The 12,902-nt window shown below is 37.5% G+C and overlaps 2 protein-coding genes across 3 annotated transcripts; one reads left to right on the top strand and one right to left on the bottom strand.

Moving 5' to 3' along the window:
• The first annotated feature begins 373 nt into the window (after window positions 1-373).
• Window positions 374-3,506, top strand: LOC113049602 (zinc finger HIT domain-containing protein 1-like). Of its 2 annotated transcripts, none has more exons than XM_026212084.1 (5): window positions 374-463; window positions 641-823; window positions 947-1,026; window positions 1,424-1,593; window positions 2,887-3,506. In XM_026212084.1, the coding sequence occupies exons 1-5, from the start codon at window positions 442-444 to the stop codon at window positions 2,906-2,908; spliced, it is 477 nt and encodes a 158-aa protein (XP_026067869.1). In that variant the 5' UTR covers window positions 374-441; the 3' UTR covers window positions 2,909-3,506. The 2 variants fall into 2 exon arrangements, with proteins under 2 accessions (XP_026067869.1, XP_026067870.1); XM_026212085.1 differs by having other exon boundaries at window positions 641-811; window positions 2,887-3,502.
• A 1,937-nt stretch (window positions 3,507-5,443) lies between these two features.
• Window positions 5,444-10,259, bottom strand: LOC113049603 (diacylglycerol O-acyltransferase 2-like). The gene is made up of 8 exons (XM_026212086.1): window positions 9,816-10,259; window positions 7,759-7,854; window positions 7,514-7,621; window positions 6,965-7,035; window positions 6,638-6,842; window positions 6,372-6,546; window positions 5,903-6,087; window positions 5,444-5,710 (listed from the first exon to the last, which is right to left on the bottom strand). The coding sequence occupies exons 1-8, from the start codon at window positions 9,955-9,957 to the stop codon at window positions 5,556-5,558; spliced, it is 1,137 nt and encodes a 378-aa protein (XP_026067871.1). The 5' UTR covers window positions 9,958-10,259; the 3' UTR covers window positions 5,444-5,555.
• Window positions 10,260-12,902: the final 2,643 nt, after the last annotated feature.

Below are 12,902 nucleotides of genomic sequence, written 5' to 3' on the forward strand. Positions count from 1 at the left end.
AAATATGACGATCCACATAAAAGTATTTTTAATAATATAAGGAATAGGCTAGTAAACATTGTGAACCTTCTAGGAAAGGGTCTGAGTGATAATGAGATGTTAACATTTTTAGAGCTTACAGCACCAGACCACAGGATTTATGACTAAAGTGTCTGAGGATGAGGATCATGACTGCTCATCTCGGATGTTGGGGAGCCCAGTGCGGTGCGGAAGCTGGAGGAATTGAACTACGCAGCGCCTGCTGAAACTTGGGCTCTGGTCATCTGGGGTGGGTGGGCCATTACAAATTATTATTATTATTTTTTATTTTTTGACAGGAATACAGATTCATCACCTATGAGTGTAAGATATAGGCCTACAGTAGGTGGCGGTAATACTCCTAAGGAGTATTACGGCCATTGAACAAAAAGAAGAAGAAGAAGAAGTGGTAAACTTCCGGGCATGGCGGAGAAGAAAATAGCCGGTAAGTGTCCTTTTCTTTTAAACTTCTGTAGTCTATCCTTTGGCTGATAACAGTGCATGGCAAAAATAAACTAATTAATTAATCGCAATGATTGTCAATATGCGGCCAAACATGTGAACAGTCTTGCCATGCGTTGCTATTTTCTTACCATGTAAACTGACGACTTGTCCTCCTCAGTCCGTTCGCAGGATCCCAACCAGCGGCGCGTGCTGGACAGCGCGACGCGCCAGCGCCGTTTAACCCGCCAGCTCGATGCTCTCGAGAAAGACAACTTCCAGGACGACCCTCACGCGAGCCTCCCGCAGCTCGTCAAGCGGCTGCCGCAGTTCGACGAGAGCAACGAATCCGGTAACGAATCGAGTCGGTGTTGTTCATCACTCCCCATCTTTTTGCTCGTATTAAATCTTTCTTTGCGAACTGTAGCCGACGCTGACTGTTGTGTTGTCTGTATTGTTCTCATCTGATGACGTTTTATTTTTCAAGGCAAGCGGAGGAAGAAGACAAGGGGTGATCATTTTAAACAGAGGTTCCGCAAAAACTTCCAGACTCTTCTGGAGGAGGAGGTAACGCATGTCCCTCACTAGTACTGCGTGCTAGGAAACATCCAGAGGGAAACTCTCGCACACTTTTCTTGGGTGAATGCATGACACATTTAGAAAAACAATAACATAAAAAACTTAACGCTTTTAGACCATCAAAATATACATTTTGACCGTTAAGCACTCTTGTTTCTGTTATTCTGAAAAGGCTGTAATTTAAGTGTAAAGTCATAATTAACGTTAATACAGTAATTAGTACTACTGTTAAGAACTTTTTGTTAAAAAAGTCTTCAAAAGTAAAACGTCTGTAGGCGGTGTAAAAATTTTTGTTATAAAAATGGGCTTAAACAACATATTTCTTCTTCTCTTTTTGGAATCCTGGATATGTTTTTGTACCTCTTACTCACGTTTTCTCTTTCAGGACTTGAGTGTTAGTGAGGGTCCAAACTATCTGACTGCATGTGCTGAGCCCTCCAAGTTCCCTCAGCGACATTTCTGTGCGGTGTGCGGCTTCCCATCAAACTACACTTGTGTGTCATGTGGAGCTCGCTACTGCTGTGTCCGATGTTTAGGAACACACCACGAGACCAGGTAACGCACTCGCTCACACATGTAACTTATAACAGGAATACCAGATAATACCAAACACAAAGAATAACACACTAACACCACAAGAACGCCACAAGAAAACACCACACACTAACGCTACGAGAAAAGGTGACATTAATCAAACAATTGAGCTAAAAATGAAAATTCTGCCGTTGTTTACCCCATGTAATTTCCAAACCTGTATTACTTTATTTTCTGTGGAAAAAAAAAATATTTTAAAGAATGTTTACCGATAAGAAAGTTAATAAGGTTTAGAACAGTAGGAGGGTGAGTAAATGACAACAGAATTTTCATTATTCATTTGAAGGTATAGTTCACCCAAAAACTTAAATTGTGTCATTATGTATTCATCCTCATGTTATTCCAAACCTGTGAGAACTTTGTTCATCTACGGTGTGCATTGTGGGACTCATGAGTGCACGTCGTAGACTGACACGGAAGAGAAAAAATTGTTGATGTTGTTATTTTTTCGTCATTTTATGCACAAAAACTATTCTCATTACTGATTATAATGACTTATCACGCCATGTAAACATAAAACCATTTTTGCACTTGTGATCGGAGAAAAGACAAACAACAAGCGCTACTCTACCCTGCTCAAAACTTGCATTTGATTAGTTAGTGGCAAACTCTTTAAACATAAAAACATACCTAAAGGCTGTGAGTCAGAAGTGCCAGACTGTCCTTGAAAAGATGGAATTGCCCCACTTTATAGAAACAACCGTTTAGGCTACTCTCCCAGGATATAGTCCTCCATAAAATGCACTGCACACACTCAAATATTTGCATTGCACTGTTCTGGAAGAGTGTTGTAAATACAAATTAACCTCTGCCATTTAAACGATGTGTTTTAGGAGGGCGTGGATGAGTCTTGACTTTTATAAACAAAATCTATTTGCGTTTGAGACTTTAGTCTTTGCAACTTTAGGGATTTTATCTATGCACAAACAGCTTGTAACACTCCAAAGTGAAACATGAAATCGCATCATATGACCCCTTTAATGACAACTTTGATCCTGCAGTGTGACATGCTCATACAGTCTGACAAGTAACAATCGCAAAGGACTATTAAAAATCTTAAGATGAAAGAAGGTCTTACGGGTTTGGAATGACATGAGGGTGAATAATTAATTACAGACTTTTCATTTTTGGGTGAACTACAGTATCCATTTTAAATGATGAAAGCCTTTAAAATAGATCAAATACTTAAGGTGGCATATGGTAAAATAATAGTGCTAGGCTAGATGAAATAAATTGCATTCCTTGTCTTTTCAGGTGTCTAAAGTGGACGGTATGATTTGTTCCTCCCAACTGAACTATCAAAATCAAAACAAGCTTATGGGTCAATCTGCACACTTACAAGTTCCTCAGACACATCACAGTCATTTGCCTGCACAAACATATTGAGGTAGAAATCACAAGAATAATATTGTAATGTATCTGCATTGCTGTAAGGGTAGGTTTAGGGTTTATATCTTTATACAACAAATAGGGTGCACTAAATTTGAAATTTCACATAATATGAAGAAGCATATAAAGTGTTTGTCAAAAAATTAGGAGCTATTCTAGTATTGTAACATTATAAGTTAATTCTATGGCAAGCTTTGGCTTGTTCTTAAATAGAGAATGCAAGAGGAAAACTGCTATTTAAGTGTTTTGGAGTAAATTACCACAATTGGCAGAAAGAAAGAACTCTAATCTTACCGTTACAAAAGTTACAAAATGTTTGTTAAAAGCAAAATGCCTATACAGATTTCTTTATAAAATTTAAAGGAACCTGAAATTTTGTAATTCAACACAAAGTATTGCTTTTGTATGTAAATATGTATAAATAAGTGTTTCTCTTACTGTTATAAAATGTTGTTGTCTGAAATAAATGACTGGAAGTGGTAAAAATTTGCTTGTTTTATGATTTGTTTTGCAAGAAGAAAGGTTATTTTCAAGAATTTGCACTTTAAAATGTCACTGATGAATTTAAGGAAGAAAAAAAACATCAATATGCATGTATAAATCATTTATATTTTTTATTTTAATATAATTATTAGCTGAAAATTCTATTTTCATACTTTTTTAAAAATACCCTTTATACATATTTTCAATATGTGCATTAACATGTTTTAAATGTCCATCACTGATAAATTTGATAAATCCTTTCTTTTTGGATGAATAATTTTTTTTTGGTGTGTGTGTTCCTTTATAGCACATATGCAGCTCCATAGGAAGAGAGAGTCATTCTGTTAAGATCCCAAACTGCATTCATTCATTTGGTCCACTATTGTGCATCATTTTGGAGAACCAAAAACCTAAACCGTTCACATGAAAACAATACAGAAATAAGTACACTCCTGAACAAAATCTTAAGACCATGGGATGCATCGCAAGTTTTACACATTTCGCACTAGTGGATCATAACCGGGTTGTAAGTGCTGCTTCAAAATGACAAAAGAAAAAACAGGATCAAGAGACAAAAAAAAGAGAGTAGGCAATTTATTGAAAACTGCATTTAAAGTCAAACAGGCTGTTCATCAGCTGATCAAAAATTTAAGACCATAGCCCAAAAATAAACTCACAACAGAACTAAAAGTGTCAAAAAAGGACTCGGTAGTGAGTAGCCCCACCATTCTTGTTGATCACATCAAACACTCGTTTCGGCATGCTTGATGCGACTTTTTCCAGGAGGCTGGTGGGAACGTTGCTCCATGTGGTGAAGATGGCTTCACGAAGGGCATCCACGGTCTGGAACTGACATCCGTTTTTATAAACTTCCCTTGCCATCCATCCCCAAATGTTCTCAATGGGATTTAGATCAGGGGAACACGCAGGATGGTCCAAAAGAGCAACGTTATTCTCCTGGAAGATGTCCTTTGTCAGGCGGGCGTTGTGAATTGCAGCGTTGTCCTGTTGAAAGACCCAGTCATTACCGCACAGACGGGGGCCCTCAGTCAAGAGGGATGCTCGCTGCAACAGATCCACATAGCCAGTCGCCGTTTGACGCCCCTGCACAACCTGAAGCTCCATTTTCCCATTGAAGGAAAAAGCACCCCAGATCATGATGGAGCCTCCTCCACTGTGCCGCGTAGAAAACATCTCCTTGTCATGCCAGTAACGTTGGAAGCCATCAGGAGCATCCAGGTTAAATTTTTTCTCGTCAGAGAATAAAACTTTCTTCCACCTTTCAATGTCCCATGTTTGGTGCTCCCTTGCAAATTCCAAACGGGCAAGTTTGTGTCGTGGGAGGAGACGTGGCCTTTGAAGACGTTTTTTGTTCTTGAAGCCCTTCTCTAGCAGATGACGTCTTATGGTTATTGGGCTGCAGTCAGCATCAGTAAGGGCCTTAATTTGGGTCGAGGATCGACCTGTGTCTTCACAGACAACCCGTCGGATCTTGCGGCTCAGTGCAGGTGAAATCTTTTTGGGTCTACCACTTGAATTTTTTGTCCCATAACTCTCAGGATTTTTTAAGAAATATAAAATGACTGTCTTACAGCGTCCAACCTCGGCAGAGATGGCGCGTTGTGTGAGACCTTGCTTGTGCAGCTCAACAATCCTGCCACGTTCAAAAAGAGAAAGCCTTTTTGCCTTTGCCATCAGGAGATCTTGACAGTATGACTGCTTGAAGAACAATGACATGAAAGCCATATTTTTGTGCAGATTTGACCTTTTTATGGCTATGGTCTTAAACTTTTGATCAGCTGATGAACAGCCTGTTTGACTTTAAATGCAGTTTTCAATAAATTGCCTACTCTCTATTTTTTATCTCTTGCTCCTGTTTCTTCTTTTGTCATTTTGAAGCAGCACTTACAACCAGGTTATGATCCACTAGTGCGAAATGTGTAAAATTTGCAAGCATCCCCTGGTCTTAAGATTTTGTTCAGGAGTGTATATTTCAGTCCCACATCATAATTCCAGCAGCTGTTTCAATAACTTTGTGCTTTCCAACATTTCTAAATGAAGCGCAGCTCGTGTGTGTCAGCCAGTCCACAGCTGGTTTTGTGTTTGTGGAAAAGTTCAGACAGAGCCTTCATGTATAAACTGTGGTAATGATCCACCTGTTCCCGTGATGGACTGTCAACCTGAGGCACAGTAATGGGACGGCCCACTGAAAGAGACAAAAGACCAATGCATTCATAGAACATACCAAAAAGTGATACTTCATCTAAAGCACAGCTCTGCAGTTCTATTCATTTCAGTAGCATACAGATGAAAACGGTTTCTATGAACAACATATCGATTTTTTACAAAATAAAAAATCATAAAAATATGATGTGAAATGCAAGTGTTTTGAACTGACCTACAGTGGTGACGGGGTGTCTGTATGGCAGAAGCAGCCAGCGCCCCCCAGTGAAGAGACATGGGGCGAAACCCATAATTCGCTTAAAAAGAGCCTGCAGCCGTCGACCAACACTGCCCTCGGACAGAACCACCTGTGGGAACAGCTCGTTCTCTCCAAAGGAGTACACAGGAACCAGGTCAGCCCTGAGTGAACAGCAACAAGACACAGGAGATGTAGTCAAACATGTTGAAATGAGAAGTTTTTCATGAGTTGGCAGCTGCTGCTTATGTGTGTGCTTTTTAGCATTTTGAGTTAGCTTATGTGAATATGTATATTCATTGTATTAATATTACTATAGTAATTTCAGTCATCTGGTGGCGCCTTGGAAGTGCTGAGGCCCCATAGTGGGCCCCGATCCCTGGTCGAGAATCACTAGTTTAAGTTTATTTAAGTCAATCTTCTTGTCTTGTTCTGGTCTCTTTCTTACCCATGTTTAAGGGCCAGCCGTACAAAACCCTTCCTGTGTTTCATGACTAAAGTGTTTACTCCTGGAGATGAGGTAAGTGATTCCTCTGCCCCACCAATGATGATGACTACAGCATTACCCACACCAGTACGGCTCAGCAAGTAATCTAAACTCTTCTTACTCACAGGCAACAGACCTGAGAAAGAGAAATAGATGGAGAAACACTTCATCCTTTTTCAATGTCGTCTTCTCTCTCATTGAGTCTCAATTTAACTTTCGTTTCTGACCTGCAGACAAAATATACTCTCTGAGGAGAGGAAGGCGGAATAGTCCAGCCAGAATTGCAAGCGTGGGGCGTATTCCAGGAAAGGTTTCTGCAAATCCATTCCGGTCTGTGCTAAAACACGAGAAGGCTCCCACACACATGATGCCATGGGGGTGACAACCCAAAATATAGTTCTTACTGGGATTCAATTCAGCAGTCTTTACTAGCTGAAGGAATGGAAAGTCAGAGAAGGATAGAGAGAAAAAAGGGGTGGGATACACAAAAAATTCAAGAGTTAAAGTCAAAGAACAACTGATGTGTTATGGCAATTACAGGGTGTAATGTTTACCTTCACAGGAAAATAGTCTCTGTAGTGTTTCCATACTTCCCAGTTTCTCACAAACTTTGTTCGTCTGCCACCTAGTGGGCACAGGAAATATTAACATTTTGACACAATATTTTGAATTCTGTCAGACAGTGAAAGCTGTTTTAAGAATGAGGTTTAATTGAATTATTTGATCTTAGTTTAACCTGTGAATTTAGATGGATAGTTCACCCAAAAATGACAACTCTTTAGACTGACCATTTTGATATGACGGATCATTTTCTCACCCTCATGTCTTTCTAAACCTGTGTGATTTAGTTTTTTTCTGTAGAACAGATATGATATTTGGATGAATGTTGGTAACCAAACAGTTTTAGTAAATAAAAAAAAAAAAATTTATTCAGAACGTCTTACCCAAACCAGAAAAGTAAGTCATCCAGGTTTTTAATGACAGGAGTGAGTAAATGATTACATTATTTTTACACATTTTTAGGGGTACTATCTATTTAACTATCTACACGTGTTTGTGTGTACTGTTAAGAGTAAAAATTAGTGTTCCTGTGATGGGTTGACCTCTTTCGGGTGTGTGCCAATCATAGAACTGCCATGAGAAGTAGAGTGTGGGAATGAGCCACAGAGAGGTGAACATCAAATAGATCATCAACAGCAGACAGGCCGTTCCTGCCAACACACACATTCAGAGTTAGTTATAATGTTACAGTGTCAATCTGACACACAATGGGAAGCCTCATGGAAATTTCTATTTTCTACCCAAAAGTATGTTTTTTTTCTGTGTGTGTGTGTACAACAGGATTTACCTAAAAACAGAAATGAAAGCACCCATTGCAAAACACTTATATCCTCGATGAACTCCTTCCACTGAGACTTGTCCTCCTTCCCCTTTAACTCTGAAACTGGAAAAAAGAGAGGAGAAAACAGATTAAGGTTGGTAACACATTCTTCTCATTTTTCTTGTAACAGCTGATCACACGTCACCCCAGATGAACTGTTATTTGAGCAGGCCATCTAATTCGCTAAAATTAAAGAAGCAAATGTTAAAAAAGGATATGGTCAAAAGTCACATTTGAATAAAATTGGAGATTTCGAAAAAATATTTGCAACCAGGCACAAGTATTCGATGACCTGAACCTGTGCAGACATCAGTCTTCAGATTCAGACTGACTCAGTGTAAATCTGTGTCATACAAGGTCAAATATATTTACTGGGCAATCTGGACGTCACATTTCAGCAGGCAGCAGGTTCAGAAATTAACCAGGGCTCAGCACAAAAAGGCCACAGAAAGTCACTAAAATGCCCAATAAATCTAAAATGTTGGGGCAGAAAAATGGCCTGTAGTGAAAGTCAATTACAGATATTACAAATTAGATTAAAAATGTTACCACTTAAAGTGATACTCCATCCCCCAAAATGAAAATTTTGTCATTAATCACTTACCCCCATGTCGTTCCAAACCCTTAAAAGCTTTGTTCATCTTCTGAACACAATGTAAGATATTTTGGATGAAAACTGGGAGGCTTGTGACTGTCCCATTGACTGGCAAGTAAATTACACTGGACGCAAATGGCATATGCTATTCTGTGTCAGCCGCGACAAGACTTGAAGAAAAACAAAACAGACAAATTGTTGAATATAGTCGTTTTTTTTTGTTTTTTTTTTGCGTACATAAAGTATTCTCGTTGAACCACTGATGGAAGATGGACTATTATGGAGATGCTTTTCGTACTTCTCTGGACCTTGACAGTGTAATTTACTTGACAGACTCTCGGTTTTAACAACATTTTAAAAGGTTTGTTTTATTTGGAAAAACAATGTGTTTGTGTCTCAATGTGGTGTCATGTTGTTCCTCAGTCAGAAAATCACCTTCAATTCAAGATGTAGACTTTGGGTGTACATAAGCCGTAGGTATGGTAGCATACACAATGAAAAAAAAAAAGATTTAAAGAAGAATATAAGTTTACTGTAAATTATTATAAATGTATATTCATTATTCCAATTATATAATTGCTTATAATTACTGTGAAAATCAGTAAAAAGAGGTTTCCAGAAATTGTCATATCAGTTATATGGTTTGATGTTCTATATGACATTTTAGGTTTTGTTCATGTTTGTAACATTAAGTTTGGGTAATGTTACCCTGATGTTATTTTGTGGATAATGCTGTACACTGTTTGATGTGTTCTGTCTATACAGTTTAATAAATATTGCTCTTAAATGGCCACATTTTAATTAACTTTAATTCAGCATGCAGCATTCCATTTTACAATCTGTCTTTATGGTGCTTATCAGCATCAAAATCTAGATATATAGAACTTCAAATAGATAGCCAAATTAACATAAAATCGTTACTGATGTAGGATATAGTTATCCCAGAATGCCTCTCATTAATCATTAAATTGCCGAATTTCAACGTGACATTCGAAACTAACTTGTTATAGGTAAAGATGACTAAAGGACGTGTCATCGAATATGTAGGCTACAAATCTGACATCTTGACCCAAATTAAGGCATTGATATTGTGTAATGTGAGCTTCCAGCAATTCAAATCCATTGCATTTATTTTCTAAATTGCGAAATATGTGCACTACGTCTGCATACTTACAACGTTTAGTGTTACGACAGTGTAACGACAGACCAATACGATAATTTTATTTAAACATTTAGGCCTATTGATTAACAAGATTTACAGACATAAAATGTACAACTTTTCGGTTAAAGCTACATTTGAAATCAATTTCAAATTTCCTGGCAAACATTTGAAATGTTGTCGTACCCTACATTTGGAATCATTTTCTAATGTGTTGTAGGCTATAGTTCGGTCAAATCCTGTACCGTACTGAAATTCGTGAGAGCCTACCGTTATCTGTTCCCATTAAATGGCCAATTTTAGTGATTCCTGTAGCAAACGATTCCTCTTCCACACCTTCCCCGACAGAAGCCTCTCTTGTTTCTTGTTTGCACTTTGATCGGTTCAATTGTTCAAAGAGATAACGATTCATTTTCTAATCGCGTCATTGTAAATGTATGTGGGCACTTAAAGGACTGGCTATCTGGTGTTTATCTCCAACCACTTACGAATCCGCGTCAGCATGACTGAAAGCCGTGGAAGTCACCCTTTTCCTTAACAGAAATCGTAAACAATAAACAAATCTTCGAGTCTTTGTTGGCATTCATAGACAACGAATACGCCACAAACGCCTTCTCTTATGTCAGAATAAGACACAGGATCGTGAGATCGTTTAAATAACCCCTGCTACGCGGAAGGGCCAGCGGCGCAGTTTTGTTGAATGAACACTCCTCGCCCGCGTGGGACATCTGTAGGAGGGTGGAGCGAATGTGCGCGCGCATGCAGCGCAGAGCAGACATAGCGCTGCATTTAAAAATGTTAACTAGAGCTTGCCATTTGTTGCTTCATGATCTTCTTAGGAAATATGGTGTTTTTGTTCTTTTCAAGTCAAATCTGTTTTTCTAGTAAAAAAGGTGAACCTTATAGTTTGATATACAATATTTTGATATAAATAAGTCTAACCCACATCCAATATTCAATTTTGCATATAGGCATAATATATTAGTCAAGTCAGCTGTATTTATATAGCGCTTTATTTTAAAATAATAAATTCTTTATTTCTCATTTTATTTCGAGAACTGGCAATCTGCACTGTTATGTTATCGTTTTGGTTGCATGGTGAACAGTCACATATGGCTGCAGCTGACTGTCCATCCAAAAGTTGTCCATGAAGCAAAAATTTGAAGCACTTTTGAGTCAAGAAACAAGCATTGTAATGAAATGTTCTCCAGGTATTTTAGACCTCAATTGGTTTTATCCCATCACATTCATGTCACAATTATGAATCAACATATAAAACTGCCAAATGTTCTTTATACTGTAATTATATGATCACAATTTAATAATAATTTATTTAATGTGTTTATTGTTGTCTATACATAACTGTATGTTTTGTAGCTCAAAACTTTAATTTGATAGTCACCTCTGATAGCAGATCAATCTTTAATTGTAAAAAAAACATTTTCTGTAAAGTTGCTTTAAAATCTATTTTTGTATTATTTACATAAAATGAAAATGTGAATCATGAGAATGCAATAGACTAAAAAAGTTAAGGAGCTGTTCAGCTAACATTTAATAATGTGTCATCTTATTTTATTAATTTATAAGTTGTGTTAATTTGTTAAAACTACATGGTTTATTTCTTTGATTTGACTTAACTCGATGTCGATCAGAGTCTGGCAAAGTATATTTAGCCCTGGATTAACAATATAAATTATAGGATATCGCTAGTCTTATTTTTAGGCATTGCATTAAACTTATGTCTTGATATGAATCCTTCAGTTTTATGCACCAGTTCTATTGATTGTGCAAAATGAGCTGGATCAAAAGAATTTGTTCACTATAGTCAATGAGAATTGCCTTTTAATGAAATTTTACATAAATCCTTATTTAAAAGTGAAAGAATTGAGGAACCCATTTAATATATACCCATACAGAAATACTTCCAACCACATGAATAATTAGTATATTTTTTTATACATTTCCGTTTAGTAATTTAGCAGACATTTAATCCAAAGCGACTTGCAAATGAAGACAATGGAAGCAATCAAAACCAACAAAAGAGCAATAAAAATTTGAGTGCTATAACAAGTATCAGTTAGCCCAACGCAGTTTTTATATATACATTAGTGCTGTCAATCGATTTAAAAAATCACTAATAAATAAAAAAAAAAAATCTGAAATGAATCTAGATTAATCCCACCTAATTTCAATAATAATCACAATAATAGTACATTAAATCTTCAAATTAATGTACAAACAACATAAAGACATTATATTTTTTATATACTTTTATACTAAAGGCCAGTATCACTGAAACCAATACTACTGATGTCTCTATAAAACAGCCCCCCCCCCAATAATTGAGACTTTAAAAAATAACTAATTTAAGTGAACTTAAAACAATCTTCACATAAACCTATTATAATGTCATATTTACCTGTCCCCTTCAGCAGAAATATACAGAAATTTAAGTTATCAAACACTAAATTCTAATTAAATATCGGGTTAGGGTTAATTCTCAAAGCTATAAAAGTTATTTCTTTCCTCTTTTTTCTTTTGTTACTAGTGTCATGATCCGGTCACTGAATTTATGTTAAATCACCACCAGAGGTCATCATTCTCAACAGACTCTCTCTGCACCAATCACATTCACCTCATAACAATTACACCATGCACCTGAGACCATTTACATACACACAGCGCAATCAATCAGACACACTTTATAAGCACTGGACATCCTTTCACACACTGCCGAGTATTCTTCTGCACACATACTCCTCTTCTAGTGATAGCTGCGATACTAAGACATTCCGTGTTGGTTTTCATAGTCTTATCTTAGTTTCTAGTTGTCATAGTCTAGTCTTTTTCCTGCCTTGCCCGCTTTCTCGTGTTTTGACCCTTTGCTCTGGATTCTGGATTACCCCTCTTGCTTAGTCCTCTGGATATTGTTCGTTCATCGTAGACCCACGCTTGCCCTAGGATTATTCTTATGTCATGCCCTCTATATACCTGTTTGCCATTGTTTGACCCAGGCCTGTTATGACCACATCTCTGTCCAATAAAAGCTTGCACATGGATCCGCATATCTCGTCAGTCTCGTTACAGAATACTCAGCCACACAAGGATACAGGATCCACACAAGGATTTTTCTGAGGAACATTGGCCAGGTATGGACAAGGCAAGAATTTTGTTAGCCCTTTGGAAGGGTCCACGATCACTGGAGAACTATATTCAAGAATATTTAGCAATTGCACACCATTCAGATTTACCAGACTGTCTTTTGATCAAGTCTTTTGAACCTCTTCACGTCTCTGCTGAACTTCCAGAGGCTCATCACATCTTGTCTGTTGCACCCAGACCCTGGAGGTCAGCTTT

The sequence above is a fragment of the Carassius auratus genome, chromosome 30 (genome assembly GCF_003368295.1).
Source record: "Carassius auratus strain Wakin chromosome 30, ASM336829v1, whole genome shotgun sequence".
In the NCBI taxonomy this organism is placed as follows: domain Eukaryota; kingdom Metazoa; phylum Chordata; class Actinopteri; order Cypriniformes; family Cyprinidae; genus Carassius; species Carassius auratus.